The following is a 25,082-nucleotide window of genomic DNA, read 5'->3' as shown; positions in this document are numbered from 1 at the left end:
AAAGATGAATCAGAGTTAGATTTGCTATAATTCTACAAAATATAAAATTGTATTTTATAAAAGCTACTATATGACACAAAATTATTAAACTAAAGGTCAGAGTTTCCATGTGAAACTCAACTGAGTAGCTGTTCCCACTTGTTTGTCTCCAATGCTCTGCTTATATGCAGACATAATTTTAAAGAAACTCAAGCATGTATACAAAGTTTCCATGTCTCCATTATCATTTCTTATTTAGACTCATAAGTAGGGAGGTGGTTTCAGAAAAGCAGGAGTGGATGGTGGGGTCTTGGGGCATGAGTTGAGTATGAGAGGCGGGTCACAGAGTGCCAGCAGCCTGACTCTTATTAATACGTAGCCACTCCAAGCACAGTTCTGGATGTCTCTCCACTATGCCACCTGCAATTTAATCAACCAGATATTTGTTTAAATTTTAAAGCATACCTGAGGAAAGCCAAGGGTAAGCCTCTGATGATTATGGAACTACAACTATTCTCTTTGAAAACTTAACCTAACATGACCAATGCTAAGAAAACGGGTGTTTGGGGTGAGGTGTGAGAGTAGTAGATGGTCCCTAAGTAGTAAAGCATCTTGAGGATACAGTGGGAGACCCTTAACAAGGTACCTGTTGCCTGAAATTAAGAAAGGGGGACCAGGTGGTGGTATGTGTGGTTAAGCGCATGCTTTACAGTGAGTAAGGACCCAGGCTCAAGCCCCTGGCCTCCACCTGCAGGAGGAAAGCTTCATGAGTGGTGAAGCAGGTCTGCAGGTGTTTCTCTGCCTTTCACTATCTCCCCCTTCCCTCTCAGGTTCTTTTTTTAAAAAATCATTTTCTTTATTTTTTAATTGCTGGGGTTATTGCTGAGGCTCGGTGCCTGCACTGCACATCCACTGCTCCTGGAGGCAATTTTTTTCCCCCTTTGTTGCCCTTGTTTATCGTTGTTGTTATTACTATTGTTGTTGTTGCTGGATAGGACAAAGCAAAATTTAAAGAGGAGGGTAAGACAGAGAGAAAGACACCTGCAGACCTACTTCACCACCCGTGAAGTGACCCCTCCTCCCAAAGCAGGTGGGGAGCCAGGGGCTTGAACTGGGATCCTTACACCAGTCCTTGCGCTTCGTGCCATGTGTGCTTAACCTGCTGTGCTACTGCCTGGCCCCCAACATTTAAAAAAATTTTTACTATTGGATAGAGAAATAGAGAAATTGAGAAGGGAGGGAGAGATAGAAGAGAAGAGGCAGAGAGACACCTGCAGCCCTGCTTCACCACTCGTGAAGCTTTCCCCCCCTGTAGGTGGGGACCAGGGGCTTGAACCTGGGTCCTTGCACACTGTAATGTGAGCACTTAACCAGGTGTGCCACTGCCTGGCCTCTCTGTCTTTATCCAATCAAAAAATGAAATTAAGAAAGGGAATTGGTATATGATGACAGAAAAGGACTTAGCTGGGGGTGAGTGTTTTGTAGACACTAGTTATGGTGAGATGGGCAACTATATCCACATGCCAACAACTATAATGTGAGTCATTAAAATGATGATGATGATGATGTATTGGGAAGGTACATTAAACATTAAAGTAAACTTTCTTTACATATTTTCAGGGATTACTGCTAAAGTAAAGAGAGAAAAATCCACTTCTGATCTTTTTACTTATTTATTTATTTATTTTTTAATACCAGAGCACTGATAAGTTCTGGCTTTAGTGGTGCAGGGGATTGAACTTGGGACCTCAGAGCCTCAGGCATGAGAGTCTGTTATCTTTCCTGCCCTCTCCTGATCTTTCTGGTCCTTCACCTCCCAAGGTCTCAAAGTACATGTGATTATAACTGGTTTTATACAGCACATTTATAAGATCGGTAGTTTCCTTATTACAAACTAGCCCGTGAATCAACCTACCATTGATTTATAGCACCTTTAGATCATAAAGTATAATGAAGTTTCCAGATAGGTGTTTTAAACTGTTCCAACATGATTTACAGAACTTTATAAGACCCTGTTTTATAAACCATTCTTTTATTTGAAATAAAGACTTCTTGTTTACTCCCTGTATTTTGCATACATATCCACAGTTTCTCAAACAAAATATTAAATGTATATGTGCTTAGCTTCAACAGGATTTTAAGATTTGAAATAACCATATGTAGCAGTGTAATCCATTTTTGCCAGCAAAACAATTCACACTAAATTCCTACTCCCCCTGTTTTTTTAAAATATATTTTTTCTTTATTATTGGGTAGAGACGGAGAGGAACTGAGAGGAGAGGAGGAGATAGGGAGAGAGACCGACACCTGCAGCCCTGTTTCATCACTCACGAGGATTTCCCCCTGCAGGTGGGGATTGGAAGCTTGAACCCATGTCCTGGCACACTGTAATGTGGGCATTTAACCAGGTGTGCCACTAACTGGCCCCCACCCCAATAACTGTTTAGCTTTTACCAGGCAGACCAGAGAATCTTACTAAAGTTGGAATACCAGGCAGGGATGGGTGAGGGATTTTTAAAAAATTAAGTCTTAAATGTTAAGATTCAATGTATAGACAATCTTCTAATCTAAATTTATTTGATAGATGTGTTTATTTCTAACAGTTGTTCCATTATGTTGAGGCTTACCCAGAATGCACCCCTCACAGGCTTACCTGCCCTGCTTTGGCATTTTCACAGACAAAAGCCTCATAGAATCTGGGGAACTCTGGAGCATTGTCATTCACATCCAAGACTTTGATTGTGACAGACACACTTCCAACCTGGGAGGGATTGTCTAAAGAGAACACAAACAAGAGCAAAGGTGATGACTCAGCAATGCCAGCAAGCAGCTCTTGGATGGAGCAGATACTGACATGTCTGTCAGTCTGGTTCCTGAAGAACTACATCAAGTACGTGGACATGAAGACAGAAGTGTGGGCTGACTGGAATTGGCATATTGCACCAAAGTAAAAAGACTCTGGGGAGGGTGGGGGGGAATACAGGTCCAAAGAGGATGACAGAGGACCTAGGTGGGAAATGTTATGCTTGTACAAACCATTGTATTTACTGTCGAATGTAAAACATTCCCCAATAAAGAAATAAAAAATCAAACAAACAAAGAAGCGTGGGCTATATATGTTGCCACCTGAGAGGAGGGTCAGAAAGAACACGGAGTGTGGACAGCATGAGGTGTGCGTTTACAGGAGGGCGGGGCAAGAGTGAGCTTCAGGGGGACGCAGGCATCTCCAAATGAACCTTTAAAAGAAGGTTTGAACCTCTCATTTGCTGCATCCTTCAGGTTTGGGAATTAAAGAAAGGCTAGTTCAGTATTCTGCGCTTGAAAATAGCCTGCTTCTAATCAAGTGCACACTGTGGCATTGCCTGGCTTTATTACTGGGGAATAATCAGTCCTTTGAATTATATTTCAAAAGGTTTCAAGATAGTCGGTGGAGTACAGATAGCTGCACAATTTATTTTTCTCTTAGGTGCTCAGGGGATATTACAGGATCAAAACACACAGCAAATCCAAATGTTTGACTGGGATAGAAGTTACTCAAACCACACATGGAGAAATGTGTCTTTTTTGTGGTCTGACTTGACACTGCATACAATGATAGTTTCACAGCACCAGTGTCCTAGCTGAATTTTTCTGTCTCACCATCCCAAGAAGATAAAACTGAAATTATAATACATAGAAGTCATTCATAATAAATAATTCTATCAAATGCTTGAGTGCTTTGTTCTTCTGGTTTTTTATTATGTCTCAAAAATAACTAATCATATTTCATATTTACACTTAAAGACTTAGATTGTTTGGTTACCAAATGTGTTAATTCTTTTTTCTTTCTTTTTTTTTTCCTCCAGCGCTATTGCTGGGGCTCAGTGCCTGCACTCAAATCCACTGCTTCTGGAGGCCATTTTTCCCCTTTTGTTGCCCTTGTTTTGTTGTTATTATTATTGTTGTTATTGCTGTCATTGTTTGATAGGGCTGAGAGAAATTGAGAGAGGGAGGGAGGACGGAGGGGGAGAGAAAGATAGACATCTGCAGACCTGCTTAACCACCTGTGAAGCCACCCCCCCCTGCAGGTGGGAAGCAGGGGGCTTGAACTGGGATCCATATGCCTGTCCTTGCGCTTTGCGCCATGTGCGCTTAACCCGCTGTGCTACCGCTCGACTCCCAAATCCTTTTTCCTTAATAGTAATTGTGCTGTTTCTATATAGAGGGAATAATGAAAGCTCCAGAAAAATATGGATAATTAAAATTCTTACTCTTACCACCAGCGATGCTTATCATATATGTAACCACCAGCAATGCTTGTCATATGATATATGTGACATTACATGTGTGTCCATAAATATGGGCATACTTGAGCACACATGCCACATTGATATTTTAGGGCAAAATTTCCTGTGTAATCAAAATTAACCTTTTTTGATGACAACAAAATACACATAAAATAAGTATTACTATCTACATGATATTCTCATTTTATTATGTGGTCATGGGACAATTTATTATTAGATATTTTGGTAATTCCTGTTTCCCCTATTTAAAAATAAGACTACAGATGACATTCTGAAATATATATATACCTTTGTTCATATCTACGGCTATTAAGACAATAATTAGAAGGAGAATTTTTAAGAAAGGAGTATTAATAGAGAATCTCTCCCTTCTTCCTTTTTTTTTTTTTTTTGCCACTAGGGTTATCACTGGGGCTTAGTGCCAGCACTATGAATCTACTCCTCCCAGTGGCTTTCTTTCCCCCACCCCCTTTTTTTTTTAATTAGATAGGATAGAGAGAAATTGAGAAGGAAGGGGAAAGAGAGGAAGAGAAAGATAAGACACCTGCACACCCGCTTCACCACTCCTGAAAAGTACCATACAGGTAGGGAGCAGGGGCTCAAACCCAGCTCCTTGCACTTGATAATATGTATGCTTACCTGTGTGTGCCACTGCCCAGAATTATTGTAAGTACTTCTACCAATATGTTTGCATTTGCTACATTCTTGTAGTGTGTACTGTTAATATATGCTGTTATTTATAATAAACATACTAATCTAGTTTTTATTAGTTTTCTACTACATTTACAAGTCTTATATTGAAATGTGCCATTTATAGTAATATGTCTTAATATTATATTATTATATTATTAATATTTTTAAATTTTAAAAATTTTATTTATTCTCTTTTGTTGCCTTTGTAGTTATTATTGATGTCACTGTTGTTGGATAGGACAGAGAGAAATAGAGAGAGGTGGGGGTGACAGAGATGGGGAGAGAAAGACACCTGTAGACCTGCTTCACTGCCTATAAAGCGACTTCCCTGCAGGTGGGAGCCAGGGGCTCGAACCAGTATCCTTACACAGGTTCTTGTGCTTTGCGCTATGTGCAACCAGCCAACTCCCCACTTCTAGTTTTTTATACTATTTATCCATACCCAATCTTACTAAAGATTGAAGGTCTCTTGAATTGTCCATATATCTCATATGAGAGTCTAGTTTCTGGGTTTTAGGAATTTTTATGTCGCGGCATATTTTGTTTATATTTTATTCCTAGCCCAGGACTAGATATAGAGAAGGGGCTCTGTGCATATTTGAACTTGATGTACTTACTTTTGTAAACCATGATTGCTTCTTCTCCCTGTAAAGAATATAATTTTTGTTTCAACAAGCTCTAGAAACTTTCACCTTCTACAACTTTTGTTTTGCCACTATATGGAGATTAATTTATTGTGCTACTTACTCATTTCCATAGCAAGGACTGTGATATTATGCCAAGAAAACTCTTCTCGGTCAAGGGGCCTTGCAGTCATTAGGGCACCTGTTGTAATGTCAACATAGAAGAATCTTCCAGGGTCACTGCTTCTGTCAATGGAATATCTGCAGAAACACATTGAGCGCATAGCATGGAAAACGTGGCTACTTCATAGTAAAGGTCACTTGGAAGGCATTTGCTATTTTATCATTTCCAACAGACCCCCACCAAGTTCTCACAATCCAACAAAAAGAAACCCCCAAACAGACTATTACTGTCTTCCTTATTCATAAAGTGAAATAAAATAGGGTGTCAAAATCTTAGGTGCAGTTTTAAGTTATTGCAGATTTATGCTGGCTCTTTTAAAAACTTAAAACTGTCCTACAACTTTTTGGCACACTATAAGCACTACACATATCTTTGATTAAAGTAATTTTTTATTCAAATAAGTTCTGAAATGCTAGACTGCAGTGGAAAAAGTGCAGCCCAGTGCTTTCCGTCCTTATAATTACTGCCCCCTATTGGGAAGGGAAGATTTCCATTAGGCCTTTTATAAACAAATGAGGCCTTTTATAAACAAATGATCTGCTGGCAAATACAATAATGGTGACAACTTGTGTAGAGTCCTTATCTTTGTAGTGCTTTTAGCAGAATGCACCTGGCCTATGTAAGTTTTTTATTGTAAATAAGGACAGAATTTATGAGTTTATGAGGCACAGATTGCTGGAAAATGTCAAGTAACCATGAAATTAATGGTGTATAAAAGCAGGTGTTCTATAACCCAAATGGCTCCTTCTGTTCAGGCAATGAGCTTCATCCGTTGCCTGCACCGTTCCTGTTCAGTGCGACCAATGTGCATCCTTACCCAGGAAAACGATACTTGTGCTTGATCATTGCAGACCTTACCAAGGAAAGAATGATTGCCCATGTTTTCCTGCTGTCTGTATCTTTTGAGTTATTAACTTGGTACTGGGTAGGATCTACAATTTCTTGGGAAGTTGATTCACCTGGAAGTAGATCCATTGTTTTCTCATTTGCATTATCTCACCTGGTGCTTGTCTTGGGAAATAAACTAAATGTGAAGAGAGGCTCAGGTATCTGAGTGTAAAAAACTCCCATAGGGATTTTGATAGGTAGTCGAGAATGACCGTTATTGTTGAGACCCTTACATAGTCCTTGGTAAAGCTATTGTATCTGACAGTAACTGGATACCAGGCATATTACTTCGTGTTTATTACTGCTTCTTTTTAGTTCTTATATCTCTGGAGAAAGGTAGTATTTCAGTTAACATATCAGGGGATTAAGACTTGAGAAGTGGGACAGAGGAGATAGCATAGTGGCTATGAAAAGACTCAGCAACACCATAAACTAGAGTTGAGTAGTGACCTGGTACAATAAACCAACTTAGACAGGTGAAGTCATATTGTGCCATTACACAGCTGATACTTTTCTAATAAGGCAAGTTATTGAAATCTGTATATAGGGAGTCGAGCCATAGCACAGTGGGTTAAGCACATGTGGCGCAAGGTGCAAGGATCCTGGTTTGAGCCCTGGCTCCCCACCTGCAGGGGAATCTCTTCACAAGTGGTGAAGCAGGTCTGCAGGTGTCTTTCTCTCCCCCTCTCTGTCTTCTTCTCCTCTCTTCATTTCTCTCTGTCCTATCCAACAATGACGGCATCAACAACAACAGCAATAATAACTACAACAATAGAAACAACAAGGACAACAAAAGGGAATAAATATTAAAAAATTAAATCTGTATATAACATATAGTGCATATTTGACATTGTTGTATGTATTTTTTCAAACTTATTAGCAAAATCAACAGTGTGTGCTATGGTTGAGGTCCAGGTGGTACAATAGTAAAACTTTGGACTCTCAAGCATGAGTTCTCAAGTTTGATCCCTGGCAGCACATGTGCCAGAGTGATGTCTGGTTCTTTCTCTCTCCTCCTATCTTTCTCATAAATAAATAAAATCTTAAAAAAAAAAAAAGAAAATAGAATACAGCAGCGTGTATGCTTTCAGAGTATCACAGTCAGTAAGGCTACATATCGGTGGTAAAATTTTAGTTTCACACCTGTGTGTGTTTATGTACATATGGTATATGCATAATATATATTTCTTGCTTCAGATACACACTTTTTCCCTGCAGAGGTTCTGGGTGATGACTGAGTTAAGGATTAAAGGAAAAAGTGACTGCTAAGGCTGAAACGATGCCTGAGAGAAGACCACTAAGGCTGGAATCACTTCAATTATGAATCTTTAAGAGTTAGGAAATTTGGGGCCAGGCACTCAACTGGTTGAATGCACACATTACAGTGAACAAGGACCCAAGTTCAAGCCCCTGGTCTCCACCTGCAGGGGGAAAGCTTCACAAGTGCTGAAGCAGAGCTGCGGGTGTCTCTCTGTCTCTTTCCCTATCTTCTCCTCCCCTCTCAATCTCTACCAATAATAAATAAGTAAATAAAACAAAAAAATTAAAAGAGTTAGGAAATTTAAGAAAATAAATTAATGTCTCTTCTTGTGACACTAATAAACATGTTGTAACCTACCACTGATTTACAAACCTTATATAGCTTATTTCAATTTCAGTAAGATCATTTTGCAGTTGGAAACTGAGGCATGGGGAGTTATAGTCACTTCCTCAATGTCACAGAGCTAAAAATAAAGCCTTGGCATGCCCATTTCCAGTTCCTGCTCCCAACTGCCAGGCCCTGCTGCCTTACTGCATTGAAATGGATGAGACTGTCTAAAGCAAACCTTGGTGTCTTCTTAAAGACTAGACCCTAACCTCGTAATGAAGAAGGACATCCCTACTTAGTTCATTTAAACTAGTCTAGCATACAATATCCTATTCCTAGGTCTAATTAGTGATTTTATTTTTAAGTTCACTGCCCTTTTTAAAGTCCCCCCCCCCAAGTTCTTTTAGTTTCACCACTCCAAGCTGAAATTTTATCAGGTGGAGAGGAAGAGACATCAGAGCACCGAAGCAAACCGCCCCCCCCCCCCATATAAGGCCAGAGACCTAGAACTGGGTCATACACATGACAAAACAGGCCCAGGTGCGCTAGCTCTCTGACCCTAGAAGTCAAATATCATCTTAGGATAAACACACTGGTTTGATTAGGACAGTCTCTTTCAGTTTCTCATGCATGAGAAATGCCAGCTGTTTAATCCACAAAGCCAGAGACCCTGATAGCTGCTCTCCAAGCTATGGCATAATGCTGAGAGGAGAGAAGCCTGTGATGAACCCCTTCTCTGCACTCAAACCATTACCACCATGGTAAACGTCACAGATGGTGTGGGAGATAGTGTGAACAAAGCAAAGGCAGGCAGAACCCATGACTGTACTGCCTGGTAACACAGGAAACACAGCAAGTCTGCCCCAGGGCAGCTCCTCATCAAGTGGAATCCCATTTTGAGTTCCCAGCTGGAGCTAGAATTGCGGTAATAGTGGCATTCGTTACTCTGAATGGGACACGGGGCCAGTCTTCAAGAGGCAGGAGACCAAATTAACAGAGTAGAGACAGATGGAGAATGAAGAGATGGGGACAAACTAGTGAGTTACTTACGTGGGCTTCCTTCCTCTTACCATACCATCCCCGCCTAGTGTGGGGAGAGCAGCCATAAAACACACGTACAAAACTGGCCTGAGGCAACAGTGAGTGATGGTTATTGGACTCCTGGTTTGCTTGGTGGGGACATTCTCTGAATCTGGGAGTGTGCGATTTGGGGCAGGACATCATAGGCAGGATCACTGAATTCACATGCATTCTCTAGGATGGCACAGGAGGGCAGGCTTCAACACCAGCAGAAACCTATTTCAGTTGCCAAAAGCTTCTGTTTTCTGCTTGCCAGACATTCCCTAAGCATTGTTAAAAATTTAGGAGTAGGACTTTCATGCATGAGACCCTAAAGAAACAGGTTTAATCTCCAGAACTACCATATACTAAAGCTGAGTTCTGAGCTCTGGTCTCTCTTCCTCATCAAAATGAATAAATGTAAAATAATTGTGGAATATATATATTTGGTATATGTATAGCTAAATTTGAAGAGCTAGCTTTTGGGACTCTACGTTTATATGACTGATCATACCCATAAGCTTAAAAATAGACTTATTATTTTTAATATTTTACTTATTATTAAATAAAGACAGAGAGAAAAAGGGGAGGGGAGATAAATAGAGAGGGAAAGAGACAGAGACACCTGCAGCCCTGCTTCCCCACCTGTGAAGCTTTCCACCTGCAGATGGAGACCAGGGGCTTAACCCTGGGTCCTTGCTCACTGTGATGTGAGCACTTTAATACGAGCGCCACCACCTGGCCTTAAATAAATCCTTTATAAAAAGAAACCTCATCCTCATTGAGGTTGTTCATAAAGTTAATATCACGGAAACATGGAAATTATGCTTTCTCAGACTTCTCTCTAGTGGTAGTGTTCAGAGAATACTGGGGAATGACAGGGTTGTTATGCAATAAAACAAGTATTACTGGAATCAAACTTTTTATCATTTCTACCATTGCCCACCATTTGGACCACACTTCAGAAAACAATGGCTCAAAGCTGCATAACATTTCTTTATTTCTAGATTATACAAGTTCTAATAATCTTTAAAAAATCAAGTAGTATATTATGAAAAGCATTTTAATTTTTTAGGAATATAAACCTCATTTATTCTTCGTGATAAAAATGCAGAAGATGAATTAGATAACCAAGAAATAAACTATGTATGCTAACTATTTTAAGAGAAAATAATGGTTTTCTTTTTTGCTACTAGGGCTATTGCTAGAACTTGGTGACTACATGACTTCACCATTCCTAGTGGCCATCTTTTCTAGAAGGTCAGAGAAGGAATAGAGAAAGTTAGAGAAGCACAGAGGGCAGAGATTTGAAGCACTGCCCCACTGCTTGTGACGCTTCCTTGTCCCCTTCAGGTGGGACCGTGGGCTTAAACCCAAGTCCTTGTGCATTGTAGCATGTGTCCTTTACCAGGTGAGCCACCAGTCAGCCCCCAAGGAAATGACAGTGAGCACATTGGGAAAAGACAACATTGGGAATTAATTCCCAAATTAGTTTATTAAGGGTTAAGAAGAAACATATAACTTCTTGAAACTTAAAAAAAAAAAACGTTTATTTTTTATTTTAATATGAGAGAGACAAATAGAGACAAATAGAGAGAAAAACAGAGCACTGCTTAGCTCTGGCAACTGGTGTTGCTGGGGATTGAACCTGGTACCTCAGAACCTCAGCCATCACAAGATCTTTTGCATAACCATTGTACTATCTCCTCAGCTCCCTCCCCTCTTTTTTTTTTTTTTTTCCTCTGAGAGCCCAGGACTCCCTGTATGTTGCTTAGATTCAGGAACCATTTTTCTCTTCCCATAAATTAGCCCAGAGTCAAGAACTCTGCATAAACAGCAATATGAATTTGTTTCCTCATTTTGATCTAAATACAGAGGAAGGATTATCTCTAGTTCCAATAGATGGGATCTTTCTTTGTCCCTTGTGCTAGTGCACTTGTGTTTTTATCTCCTGGTCTGTGGCTGTGCTTTGCTCCTGCCAGTTTCCCTTTGAGAATCTAGAGCCCTGCCACAGAATAAGGGTGCTAAGTTCTATTTCTGTGCCTCCAGCTGTTTACTCTTGGACTCCTCTTGACCCAATCTATTGAAGTAGAAGGCCACTCCATTATGGAACTCATTGTTGCTCACTGCTGTGGCATGTTAGACAACTGGTAGCTTCAGACTGACCCATCCTCTGGAAAGCAGTGTTTGTCTGTTAACTGGACAGGATTCCCTTCTGTGAACCTCATTTTGCTCCTACTAGTGTTTTCTTTCATTTTTTCACGAATCTTGAGAAAAATGTGTTCTTTCTGAATATTGCACATCGATGCTTAGACAGGGTGTGTGTGTGTGTGTGTGTGTGTGTGTGTTGTTTGACTGTTTTCAGATTCATTGTGGTAGTTACTGTGTGACTCTCTATTTCCAATGCTTATGATGTGGAAGAACCCAGTGGGCATTCTGAGCAATTATTTCAGGAATGAGGCCAGAGTTTGTTTTTATAATTGCACTTGTGTTATTTTAAACATATGTCACCACGGAGTTTCATTCTCTGAAGTTTTCCTCAACATCCTTAATTTGAACAAGACTAATTACCGGGAGAGCTATATAAATTATTAGTAGTATCTGTTTCATTTATGTTGTAACTGTTCTGAGGATAATATGGTCTTGCTAACTTACACCCCATGATCCATTAAAAAAGTTTAAGTTTGAAATATCACTTTTCTAAAGTTGTTATAACTTATACCAGAAAGATTTGTGTACTTCTGAAAATCAAATTTCAGAATTCAACAGAATAATTTCACCCACTGTAATGTCTAAAAATGTGAAATGTTTAATTGGTTAGAGGAAGCAGATTTCTTCTAGTGTGGTTATTCACAAGAGAGAAGCAACCTAACTAAGTACTGCAAAAAAAAAAAAAAAAAAAAAGCACATTTTCATGAAATTCAAAATAGTGTCAGTTGAGGGAAGTAGCTTGCTGACAGAGAGGCACTTGATAAATTGGAGTGTGTTTAAAATGCATTATCTGCACTAAAGCCCCAGATCCATTTGCCTGTGTGGCATTCAGCAGTTAATGTGACAGATGGCCTCAAACAGCCTTAGAGTCCTGGTCTTTTGTGGGAAGCTTCAGAGGCTTGGCAGTTGCTCTGGAAGGTTGAGGTGTCAACCTGTCCACCAGCTGTTTACACTTTGGATCCAGAATTGATGGAAAACAGCCATGTCTGTAAGAGCAGCTCTCAAAGGGTAACCTTCTTAGTTGGAATCTTTGAGTTCAAAACACGCTTTGAAGAGACTGATGTGAATAGAAAGACTGATCTAGCTAGTTACATGGCATCAGAGTCATAGGCACAAGCAGCAGCAACTCTGCCTTCTACAGTGCACAGAATATTGTGTATGTTATGTTTTCTAATTTTTTTTTTCACTGTCACTAGGGTTATCGCTGGGGCTCAGTGCTGGCACTACAAATCCCCTGTTGCTCCTGGTGGCCATTTTTTTCCCTTTCTATTTTATTTAATAGGACAGAGGGAAATTGAGAGGGGAGAGGGAGAGAGAAAGATAAACACCTACAGACCTGCTTCAGCACTCATGAAGCGTGCCCCCTGTGGCTGAGGTTTGGTGGCTCAAATCTGGGTCTTTGCACATGGTACTGTGTGCACTGCCTAGCCCTGCTATTTCCCATTTTTTTTAAGTAAAAAAATATCAAAGCTTTACATAACTTGAAAGGATGTGCAGTTCCTATCTTTATATTCACCACTAAGATTCAATGACTTTTAACACTTTGGTATCTCTATGCTCTATGTGAATTAGTGGTTCTCAACCTAGGGATGGTTCAGCACCCGTCTCCGCCACCAGCTGGCCTTTGACATTATCTGAGGACATTTTTGGTTGTTAAAACTCAGGGGGATGTTACTGGCATTTGGTGGGTAGAGGTCAGAGATACTGATGTACATCATGCAGTGCACAGTGAACCCAAGAAAGAATTATCCAGCCCCGGGGGTCAGGCGGTGGTGCAGTGGCTTAAGCGCATGTGGTGCAAAGCGCAAGGACCGGCGTAAGGATGCCGGTTCAAGCCCCTGGCTCCCCACCTGCAGGGGAGTCCCTTCACAGGCGGTGAAGCAGGTCTGCAGGTGTCTGTCTTTCTCTCCCCCTCTCTGTCTTCCCCTCCTCTCTCCATTTCTCTGTCCTACCCAACAATGAAGACAGACAACAATAATTATTACAACAATAAAGCAACAAGGGCAACAAAAGGGAATAAATAAATAAATTTAAAAAAACTTAAAAAAAAAAGAATTATCCAGCCCCAATGTGTGTCTATTCTAATTAACAGTGAGTTAAAGGCATAGTGTAACTGCATTTCTAAATAGCATGAAAAGGCCATTTGTCTAAATGTTAATAACTTTAAGCACTGAAAGTTGGCACCTTGATCTTTTGTGTTACGCTTCAGTGGTTTGGTAGTTTCTCTGGAAGGTTAAGGTAACCTGTTGACTATTAGCATTTTGGTTCCAGAGTTAATGGGAAATGGTCATGTCTATCAGGGCAGCTTTTTTGTTTGTTTGTTTGTTTGTTTTTTCCCTCTTGTTGCCCTTGCTTTTTTGAAAATTGTTGTTGTGGTTATTATTATTGTTGTTGTTGATGTCATCATTGTTGGATAGGACAGAAATGGAGAGAGGAAGGGAAGACAGAGGGGGAGAGAAAGATAGACACCTGAAGATCTGCTTCACTGCTTGTGAAGCGACCCCCCGACAGGTGAGGAGCCGGGGGCTTGAACTGGGATTCTTCTGCTGGCCTTTTAAAAAATTATTTAGTTGATAGACACAGAAATTGAGGAGAGAGGGGTGAGGCAGAGAGACACCTATAGCCCCACTCACCACTTGTAAAGCTTTCCCCCTGCAGGTGGGGGCCAGGGGCTTGAAACTGGGTCCTTGTGTACTATAACGTTTCTACTTAACCAGGTGCGCCACTGCCTGGCCCTCTGAGGTCAGCTTTCAAGAGGGAAACATCAAGTGGACGTTGAGACCAAGACCAGAGCCCCACTCAGCTGTAGTGTATGTGGTGATAAGGATTGCACTGGCGGGTCTCAAGCCTGCAAGTCCTGTGCTCTGCCCTCAGCGGCTCGATTGGAATCATTTGAGTTCCATTTTTAGCACCTGGAGCAAGAGAGTTATTTCTCTGCCCTGAGTTTTTAATAAACTACAAGGAACAGGATCGTCACCAGAGATGGAGGAAGCCAAAAGAGCAAGTGCTGGAAAATTATATACAAGGAAAGAGAAGGTGCCAGGATACAAGGAAATGGTGAAATTGGTCACAAACCTGATAGAGTTGTTGGTCACATCTGGGTCCTTGGCAGAAATGACCTGGATGGTCGTTCCAATTGTTACATCCTCAGGTACCTCCACAAAATAAGAGCCAGATTCAAACACAGGGGGCTCATCCACATCTTCCACACTGATGTGCACTGTGGTTGTGTCCTGAAAAGGACCCAGGTTCAGAAAACGCATCTCTAGGTGAGGATTGGCTCCCTCCACTTTCAAGGTGTAGCTTTTCTTGCTTTCAAAACTCAGAGGCTGAAAAATAAAGACAGGAAGAGTGATTCAGAACCAACAGATAAATCAAGGTTCTCAAGAACGGCCATTATGGTGACTGGTAGAGAGATTCCCTAAACACATTAAAGTGGTGAAGAAAGAAAAAGGGAAAGCTCACCCCCCACCCCCGCTACATAGTTCTTGGCCTCATCCACAAAACTCTCTGTCTATTAAAATTCTTTGTCATAACTTATTTTTGATTGTTCTGTTTCATTTTTAGCTATCACTACCTTTAGACTGTTTTTAAGTCAAAATAAACATAGCATTTTGGGACAGAAAGAGAACTTGAATGATGCATATTTTTTAACTGACAAATGTGTTTGAATGTTTTAACCAATAATGACTCTCAAACATCAATAGTAAAAAATGGAAAATCAGTCCTAAAAAATAATTTAGAATAGTTGTAAACACTTGAAAGTCACAGGTCAACTTGAAGATGACTTAAAATTTTCTATATAAACATTCATTTGCGCTTTCATTGCATAAAATGTTAGTACATTTCATGCAAGAAAGAGACATGTCTATTTAAGCTTTGCATTTGAGAAACAAATGGTAGTAACAGTTATTTTAAAGTGTGCTGTTTTCAAGTTCTAAGACTTTTGTTTCGCTTCTGCTGTTGGGCTTGTCAGGGAATTCTGCTTGCAATCAAAAGACTGGAGCTGAGGTGGGTTAAGGAGATAGAAGCTTATTTGTGCAGACCAAGAGTCCAGATCACTCTGAAAACTCACGGTCCTGAACAGAGGGTCAGTACAAGCTTATATAGCGGGTACAGGCTGAGAGCAGAAAACATCATCACAGAAGTAGAGGCTGCAAGGTTAAGGGCTGGGACTTGGACCCATTGCTCAGGGTCTGGTTGCCTTAGTTTAGCCTTTGCCATTATTGATGAATTAGGCATATCCTGTTTTCCATATAAGGCATTCTACTTTTTTGGCCTGTGCTCTATGATTTATCAGTTGCTTACTCAGTGAAGTTCAATGTGACTTTCCTCATGTCAGTTCTTAGTTTTCACTTCCTTGACCTTCTGCATCACCACCTGCACAATCTAAAACTCCTGCACATAGTCAATCTCTGCACATCCTCAGCCCTTCTGTATATTTTGATTTTTTCTATTCTGTGGCACTGTGACTTAGTAATATGCATTTGGTTCCCCTCTTAGTTCTGTGTTGTCCCCCACCATCATCTCTGGCCTTCCTATCAGGCACCTTCTACCCTGGTAGCCTTGGGGGCAGAGATATTCTTGGAATCACCCAGATTTCTAATAAGCACCCTCTGGGGCTTTCTTGTAAACACATCAGACTATAAGCATATTCAGGGGCTTCATTCTGAGATTCCCTCTCAGGCTGCTGCCTGTCTGTGCTCAGTTGGTGCTGTGCATTACTCTTGGTTTCGGGGAGTCATCAATTTCCCATTCATCTCATTCCTGATAAACTGTAGTCTTTTAAAATTCTTTGCTTATATATGGATAACCAAAACTGAATGCTGTTGTTTATGTTAGTTGTGAACCAGACAAAATGAGCTATACTACTTTTTTCCCTCTATGGGGCTTTGCTAGGACTTTACAACACTGATTCTACTGCTCCCTTTGATTGATTCTTTCCTTCTTTCCTTCTTTCCTTTCCTTTCCTTTCCTTTCCTTTCCTTTCCTTTCCTTTCCTTTCCTTTCCTTTCCTTTCCTTTCCTTTCCTTTCCTTTCCTTTCCTTTCCTTCCTTCCTTCCCTCCTTCTTTCTTCCTTTCTTTCTTTCTTCCTTCATTTCTTTCTCTCTTTCTTTCCTCCCTTTCTTCTTTCTTTCCTTTCCTTTCCTTTCCTTTCCTTTCTTTTCCTTTCCTTTCCTTTCCCTTCCCCTTCCTCCCTCCCTCACTCCCTCCCTCCCTTCCTTCCTTCCTTCTTTCCTTCCTTCCTTCCTTCCTTCCTTCCTTCCTTCCTTCCTTCCTTCCTTCCTTCCCAGATATAAGTAGAGAGACAGGGAGAGGACACATGAGAGATACAACTCAATACTGCCCCACAGCTCATGGAACTTCCCCTTTAAATGATGCTTCCATGTTTAAACCTGGGTCCTTGCTCATGGTAAGTTGTGTTCTCTGCCATTATGTATGCCAAGTTGTCTTTTATCATTTTTATGGAGTAAATTTTGATTTGCATGGTGTCATCACTGGGATATAGTTCCAGAACTCCTCGACCCAACCATCTTCCTCCTCCACATTCAAGACTGAATCCCCAGCCTTCCTTGAGTCCCACCCCCTGACATCTTTCACTCTGAGTCTTTGAAACTGCTATAAAAGACTACAGCCCAGTAAGGTCTCACCCTGCATTATCCTTCACTTTGTTTCTTATGTTCACCCAAGAGTGAGGTTATTGGATATTCATCCTTCTCCTTCTGGCTTATTTCACTTAACACTTTTCTCTTTAGTTTTATCCATGTTGGGACAAATGAGAAGATTTTTTTTCTTCCATTAATCTCATTTCAGTAAACATCATGAAGAATAATGTTTTGAAGTCTTCCTCAGGAAGTGTATCTGTCTCTGATGTATTTGGAGCTTTATCAGGGTTTGTTTTCTTTTTTTAAAATTTTTTATATTTATTTTCCTTTTTGTTGCCCTTTTTTTCATTGGTGTTTGTTGGGAAATTGTGCAGATGTGGTCACATCCACCATGTTGTCCCCTCAGGGTATTGTCAATTCCCCCACGAGAGTTGATACAATAATCCCGAGTGCCTTGTTTACTCCTCCCTCTTCCCATTCCTGCGAGAGCTGTAATCCTATCCCCAAGTGCCTTGTTTCCTAGCCAATCACATCCCAACTTGTCACTTCCGGAATTTCTCCCATAAAAGCCCTTCTTCTTCTGCCCCTCGCTCTCTTAGCCTCTTCACCTCCGGACACAGAGGAGGGTTGCTGCACATAGCAGGAGGCTGCCATTTTGCTAGCTCCATGTGGCCTGAACCGCTGTGCTCTCACCCAACTCTGAAGTGTCCACGTGAATAAAGATTTGTGTTCCCTCTTAGCTTCGCTCGCTTCTCTCTCTCCCGCGATGCAGCCCGACAGGTGTTGTAGTTATTGTTGTTGTTATTGATATCATCATTGTTAGATAGGACAATGAGAAATGGAGAGAGGAGGGGAATACAGAGGGGGAGAGAAAGATAGACTCCTGCAGACCTGCTTCACCGCCTGTTAAGCAACTCCCCTGCAGGTGGGGAGCCAGGGGCTCAAACCGGAATCCTTATGCTAGTTCTTGTGCTTTGTGCCAAGTGCGCTTAACCCACTGTGCCTGACTCCCAGGATTTGTTTTCTTGACTTCTTGGTGAAGATGGTGAAGGTGATTTCCCCTGATTCTCTATTATGATACATATATTAACTGGGGATCTCTGATTGATTAAGATTGAACATGGACAGGTGTATTTAGGAGTGAGGTTTCTTCTGTTATAAATGTGATGAGTCTGGATATTTCTGGTTTTCTCAACCTATGGAGTATATCTTGAAGCAACTGGGTGAAGTATGAAGGCTTCCCACTGGTGTGGGGCTAGGGTTGTGTTGGTTGGAGCTGGTGTGTAGCAATTTATCCTGTTAAAAGTGGTTAGCTGAAATCCTTAATGGAGCTGGGTGGTTGTGCACCTGGTTGAGCACACATGTTACAATGCACAAAGGCCTGAGTTCAAGCCTTTGAACTGCAGGGAGGAAGCATTTTAAGTGGTGAAGCAGTGCTGCAAGTGTCTCTCTGTCTCTCTCTTTTTCTATCTCCCCCTTCCATCTTATTTTCTCTCTGTCTCTACAAAATAAATGATAGATAGATAGAAAGAAGTTCTGAAAGGACTGCATCCTGAGAACACAAGAGTGAGCTTGTATATGGGAAATGATGACCTATCTCTTTGCAACTCTAGGCACCTATGGTGCCTCTGTGCCTTCCTGGGGATTGGAGTTTGAGTTCTAGTATCACATATGGTTGAACTTAAACCTGGTACTTTCCAATGAAGTTCCAGGCATACCACCCTACTAGTGACCATCCAGTGCAGTCCATATCCCAAAATCTCCTATGCTGTATGTCAAACTTACAGACCAGGCTGTCTGGACTGTGGTGCCCCTTGGCTTGGGTATTCCTCCCTGTTCCTCCCACAGAACAGCCCTATAAGCTGAGGAGGACTTGGAGTCCCAGTTCTGCACTGGAATCTTAAAGTCATTCATTCAGGACTCTTTGATTCCTCGTTTCTGTAGTGAAAAGCTACTTTGCTTCTCTGCATGTATGACTTCTCTGAGTTTCCAGTGGTCTTTGCAAATTCACTCTAGTTTTGTCTGTGAATCCAAAGTGATTTTTGGAGTGAACACTCCATGTTACAAGCTAGGCAGCTGTCTTACTCAGTTTGTTGTTAACTGATCAACCAAGCAGTCAGTCAAGCAACTGATTTTAATGCTTTATCTGCCATCCTTGGTAGCTACATGTTGACTATGGAGAACTCCCATGCTGTTTCTACTGTCTTCTCATCAGGTTATCTTTTAAACATTTAAGAGACTGAAAATCAATCAATTGATTACTAAAAGTCAAAAAAGACCCAGGGGATAGAGTAGGTAAGTAATCAGTGTGGTTTTTTGAAGACCCAGTTCTGTTAATAAAATTTAATATCTCTTTTTGAAAAAAGTATGTGTTTTTTAGATAAATAATAGACCCCAAAGAAAATAAATCAAAAGAGAACTTTTGTTTCAATTTTATATGACATTATTAATGACAGAATAGGAAAGAGGAGTGTGGGCTAGACACCTGAATGAATGTTGTTCCAAAGGTATAGATTGAGAAGTCAGTAGTCTCTAAAGTATTTATTCTATTTTACTTGTTCATTTACCTGACTTACTGACCTCTTTCTTAATTTCATTTTTTGGTACCTTATATGTTCAGAAGAAGAAATCCAAATAATCTTGGAAAAATTGATACATATTTTGATTTAAGCCAGAATACAGTTTTAGTAATTATAGTGAAAAAATGATAGATAAAGGAGTTGGAGAAATAACATTTTGAGGTTTGTTTCAGACACAAAATTGTAACAGTTAATAGCTTCTAAATGAATGGCTCATAATAGAGTCTGAGCTATGTTCTAATAAGTTTTTATTGATTAATGTTATTATTTATAATTATTTAGCATTATTGTTTATATTAAGTATAAAATAAATTTTAAAGTATATTGAGAATCCCAAAAATCTCTTTTAAATATTTTATTTAAATTTATCTAGCTTTTATTGAGGAAATGCTATTTTATAGTACTATTGTTTCCTCAGTATTGCAGTGTTATATATTCCCAAAGTATGTGCCAGATTACTTTGCCCACCATCAAAATGCCGTCTTGTGTCAGTGTAGGGCACTGGCCTCCAGTCCACTTTTACTCTCTCCTCTCTCTCTGGTAGTCTCAGATCTGCTGAAATTGATCAAAGGTTTAATGTTTCACCCTGTCTTTTTCTTTTACTTGATTTCTAAACCCCACATATGATTGTGCTCATCTGGCACTTGCCTGTCTCCTACTGCCACAAGCTCCATCATCTTATTTTATTATTTATCTTAAAGGCTATTTTTAAGATTTATTTATTTTTTCATTGTATTGGGGGATTAATGGTTTACAGTGTATTTGTTGACACATGGGTAAAGTTTCTCATCTCCTCCTTAAATGTCTGCAGAAAAAGGCCAACTTACGCCTTTTCTCATTATCATACACCAAGACCTCAAGGCTCTCTTCACTCCCCACTCCTCATCTCCTCTTTCTCCAGAATCTTTTGCTTTGGTTCAGTGCACTCCACCCAGTTCAAGTTTTGCTCTGTGTTCCCTTTTCCTGCTCTTACTTCCTAAATTCTACCTATAATTAGGAACATGCAGTATTTGTCTTACTTTTTTTGGCTTACCTCACTTAACATAAAGAGGGAGAGAGAGAGAGAAGGAAGGGGGGGGTGAAAGAAAGCACAGTATCAAAGCTTCCTTCAGTGCCGTGGGACCAGGCTTGGACTGGGATCATGCGCATAGCAAAGCAGTATACTAGCCAAGTGAGATTTTCACTGCCCTGCAGGTTTCTTCTTTCTTTTTTAAATTTCAATTTTAAAATATCTCTCATCTCTCAGCTAAGTAGACCCATGTGTGCATTATGTGAAAGGACTGATGGCTTACATTCACAAAACTTGACAAATGGTGAAGCAAAGAAGTTTAAATGATAACACCACTCAGTAGGTAGGTTAGACAAAGCTTTTTGCAAATCTAATGAGCATCTGTGTATCTTCAAGTAGCAGCCAGAACTCCTTGGGTATCATTTATTGATTCATAAGTTAGATGGCTTGTTTTATTGATATTTATGGCACACTATGGTAAAAGTAGATGTCATTGAAGTGCAACTATTGATCAAGTCATTAACATCATTAGATAATTATAATAGTTTTAAGTGACGAAATAGTGATTCAGTCATATAAATGACAGTTATATTTTTTAAATCACAATCTAATACCCTTTCATTAAAATGATGACCCTTACTGTACTGTAAATGTGTTTCCTTGTATTTACATATACATCATAGTGTTTACATGTAAGCAAAAAAGAACTAAGGTATATACTTTTTTCAGTTATAAGACAGAACACTTGTCAGAGGGTTTAAAGCAATAAATACCAATTATACATTAGCTTTTCCTAACATCTCACATACATTCAAAATCTCCATTATAACAATTTGAGAAAAGCAGAGTTGAATTACCTTCTTGACTGTTATGATGCCGACTTGGAAATTGGGATCTGTGTGAATATCAAAGGCATCAGCACCGTCTCCATCCACAATAGTGTACTTCATTTCTGCGTTGATTCCTTCATCCAAGTCCTTGGCAAACACCCTTCCCACGGTAGAGCTAACTGGAGCTGATTCCAGCACACTCATCTGATAATGTTCTGTGAAGAAAGGTCAGCACAGCCATTCTTGCTAATCTGCCCCTGTAAAAGCTTCCTCATCATTAGAGCATCACGTCAGGCAAAAATATGACTCTCAACAGTTAAAATTTTAGTTTTACAGATGGAAAACTAAGATCAAAGAGGCTGTGCAGACCATATTCGGTAAATCAGAGCCTATACTGGACATTTTATAAGAAGGTGCCAAACTTGCTTGTTTTAAGTGGAGGATGGAACAAAAACAAACATATTTCCTATGTCAGTGAATCTTCTTTCAGAAGCATAGGAAGTACTTGCTTTCTAGCCTTCTGGTCTACCCTAAGGAAGTATCTATCTCTAGAAACAGACTGGAGGTATGGATCAACCTGCCAATGCCCACGTTCATTGGAGAAGCAGTTACAGAAGCCAGAACTCCTACCTTCTGCACCCCAAAAACAACCTTGATCCATACTCCCAGTGGGGGAGAAGTGACAGGATGAAGATAAGAGGGCTCTGAGCTCCAGCTCCATCAGCATCCAGAGAGAGAGAAGGAAAAGGAGAGGGACATATGGAGGTAGTTATGTTGTCATGAGTGGCGTGGAGGGGAAGAGAGGACTGAGTCAGGGAATAAAGGAGGCAATTATGTATAAATGTGGACAGATAGTTGTAGAGATGATGGTTGGCCTGTGTCTACAACCTTAGGGGAACTGTGGTGGCTTGCAGTGGGCAGACTGAAGATTCAGAACTCTGGTGGTGGGAACGGTGTGGATTTAAACCCCTCTTGACATGTTATTTTGTAAAATAAAAAAACAAAAACTAATTGAAAAAGGAACTGTCTATCTCCACATATTAATCCCTTCTGAAGAAGGTAAAGAAAACTACTGGGGTCAGAAAGTACGTATTTATACTGCTCACATTTCAAATGCCCACAATTTCCTTCATGGCACGGGCTGTGAACATGTGTCCTTGTCTGTAGCCATCTCCCCAACTTGAGTGCAACCACTCATCTATCAAGGAGGAATAGCTGTGTAGAGCAGGCTACCTAACTCCATGTATAGTCCATCAATGTACCTCTGTACCTGGAACTGCCCACTGGTGGCCTCTTCATGGAGACACCTGTGATGTTTCCTGTTCTCTTGTTCCAGAATAGAATACACCACTCATTCTCACAGATCTAAGAAGCATGGAGATAACAATGTTCTCCTTCTCAACTTGATGTCTTGACTGCACAATTAAATTTAGTTCATTTTCATCTCCATGAGTTATACCTTAGCTAACTTAGCGACTCTGGGGATAAATTTTTGAAGTTCTTCATTATTTTGTCAATCATAATGTGACTGACTAAATAAAGAAAATCACACAGCCAGGTTTTCAATATATACATGGCCTCTTTTATTCTAATACGCATTGCAAACTACAGGGAGGCCTAGGATGTGAGGACCCGACTTTCACAGAGGTTTGGGAGTGCTGACAGCACCCAGCCAGCTCACAGCACCCTCCCTAGCACAAGAGAAGAAATGACAACTATTCTTTGCAAATATGAGCTAGGGAATTACTGTTGTCTGTACTAAGCTGGCAGATACTTGAATTTCATAATTTCTTTACATTGATTTCCAAAGCTGTTGATGGGTTAGACTTTACTACATCATAACTTTTTTGGGGGTAGGAGGAAACAAGTATCTGTTTACAGTTTTCTCCAAAAGAGAAAATTATGTGTTTAAATAAACACATACAATTTCCACATGATACATTGTACTAAAAATAAGTTGCCTGACATATCTTGATATTCCATTATATCTGAATGAATTGATGGTGAAAAACTTGTTCAATGTGAAATAGTTGGTATGCCATTTTGTAAACATCCCATAACTAGTCGTGGTTTTATTTGTGAAAAGGAAGGAAAATGGAATTCTGAGAATAAAGAATCGGGTAATTAAAAACATGCAGATATCTGTTAGAACAGTTTCATGGTATAGTGAGGTAATCTAAACTTACTTTTAGTAAATAAAATTGGGAAATATCTAGAGAATTAAAAAATTATTGGTGATTTAATAGTGACTTATGTATATTTTCATACCCACCACCAGAGTTCTGTTCTCACACTGCTCCCCCCTACACTCTCTATAATAACCACCATAGTTCCATAATTTAAAAAAATATTTAATTATTATCTTTATTTATTTACTGTATAGAGAAATGGAAAAGGAATGGGAGACAGGGAAAGAGACAGACACCTGCAGCACTGCTTCACCACGTGCAAAGCTTTACGCTCGCAAGTGGAGACCACGGGCTCAAACCCAGGTCCTTGCACATTGTAACATGTGCAGTCAACCAGGTGCAACACCTAGCAATTCTGTAATAAAATTTTAAACTTAAAGGAATGGCCATCTTAGAGATAACTTGCGAAGAATGCTTAAAGATAGATATTTTTATTTACATTTTGTCTTCTCTGCAGCATCAAATGTACTTTCTAAATATCTTGAATTTGTCATTATTTTTTATTTGTGATTTATGACTTCATATTGATTTACAAAATTATGGGACAACAGAGGTATAATTCCACACCGTTCCCACTGCTGGAAATGCAGTAGCCCTCCTGTGGTCATAGACATTGGATGACTACTATTTCTATAACTGTATGTCTATATTTTTATATATTTGCCCATTTTTTTTCCCATAGTGCTTCTCTTTCCTACCCTCCAAGTTAAACCTGCACTCACTGCCACTTCTGAATGTCGTTTTTTCCTCTTCTGTCTCTGGGTCCTGATGGAATTTAAGTTCAGAACCCTCTGGTCATTGTCTTCATCATCACTGGTCACTTCCATTTGGAATGCCATCATAAGCCCTCTTATGGGCCTCTGCAGGGCCTTGTCTTCACTATAAAGTAGCAATGGTAGGGACTGCCCCACTCTCTGAAGGACTGATCCTGAAATGAGTGCAGCCTAGAATGTCTCCAGCTGTGAGCATGGACTGTGGGCTCAGACTGACAGGAACTCAGTGCTCACATAGGCTTCTGTGCTAAATGTGAATATATGGGTCAGATTGATGGGGTCAACAGATTTGTCATTATTTTGAAAACTGATCATTCAAATTTTTGCAAACTGTTGCTTCAGAACGCCCATGAAGCAGGACTAACAGTCATTATTGTATGTGTTATGCTGTTGTGACACTGCCATGTTTGAGGTGCTACTACTTTCTCAGAATCAGTCAGGATGCACATACAGTAACTCCTCTGTGTTATCTATAGGCTCTTGGAAACTACGACTTTAAGGAAAACAATGTTAAACATGTCAGTGAATGACTTTATTTTGTTGCATCACCTAGGATTTTTTCCCCTCATTAATATTTGTAGTGAC

At 40.1% G+C, this 25,082-nt stretch overlaps 1 protein-coding gene across 2 annotated transcripts in view; it reads right to left on the bottom strand.

Annotated features, from left to right (window-relative positions):
- Positions 1–25,082, bottom strand: part of CDH20 (cadherin 20) — a 245,403-nt gene that overhangs the window by 18,013 nt on the left and 202,308 nt on the right. For both annotated transcript variants that reach the window (XM_060173965.1, XM_060173964.1), the window contains exons 6-9: positions 21,563–21,750; positions 14,587–14,840; positions 5,706–5,842; positions 2,633–2,754 (exon numbers count right to left, since the gene is read on the bottom strand). In XM_060173965.1, the coding sequence (XP_060029948.1) occupies positions 2,633–2,754; positions 5,706–5,842; positions 14,587–14,840; positions 21,563–21,750 (701 nt within the window). The remainder of the gene's footprint in view (positions 1–2,632; positions 2,755–5,705; positions 5,843–14,586; positions 14,841–21,562; positions 21,751–25,082) is intronic.

Source organism: Erinaceus europaeus, chromosome 15 (genome assembly GCF_950295315.1).
Source record: "Erinaceus europaeus chromosome 15, mEriEur2.1, whole genome shotgun sequence".
In the NCBI taxonomy this organism is placed as follows: Eukaryota; Metazoa; Chordata; class Mammalia; order Eulipotyphla; family Erinaceidae; genus Erinaceus; species Erinaceus europaeus.
Note: the sequence above shows the minus strand (reverse complement) of the source record. Positions and strands in the feature narration are given on the sequence as shown.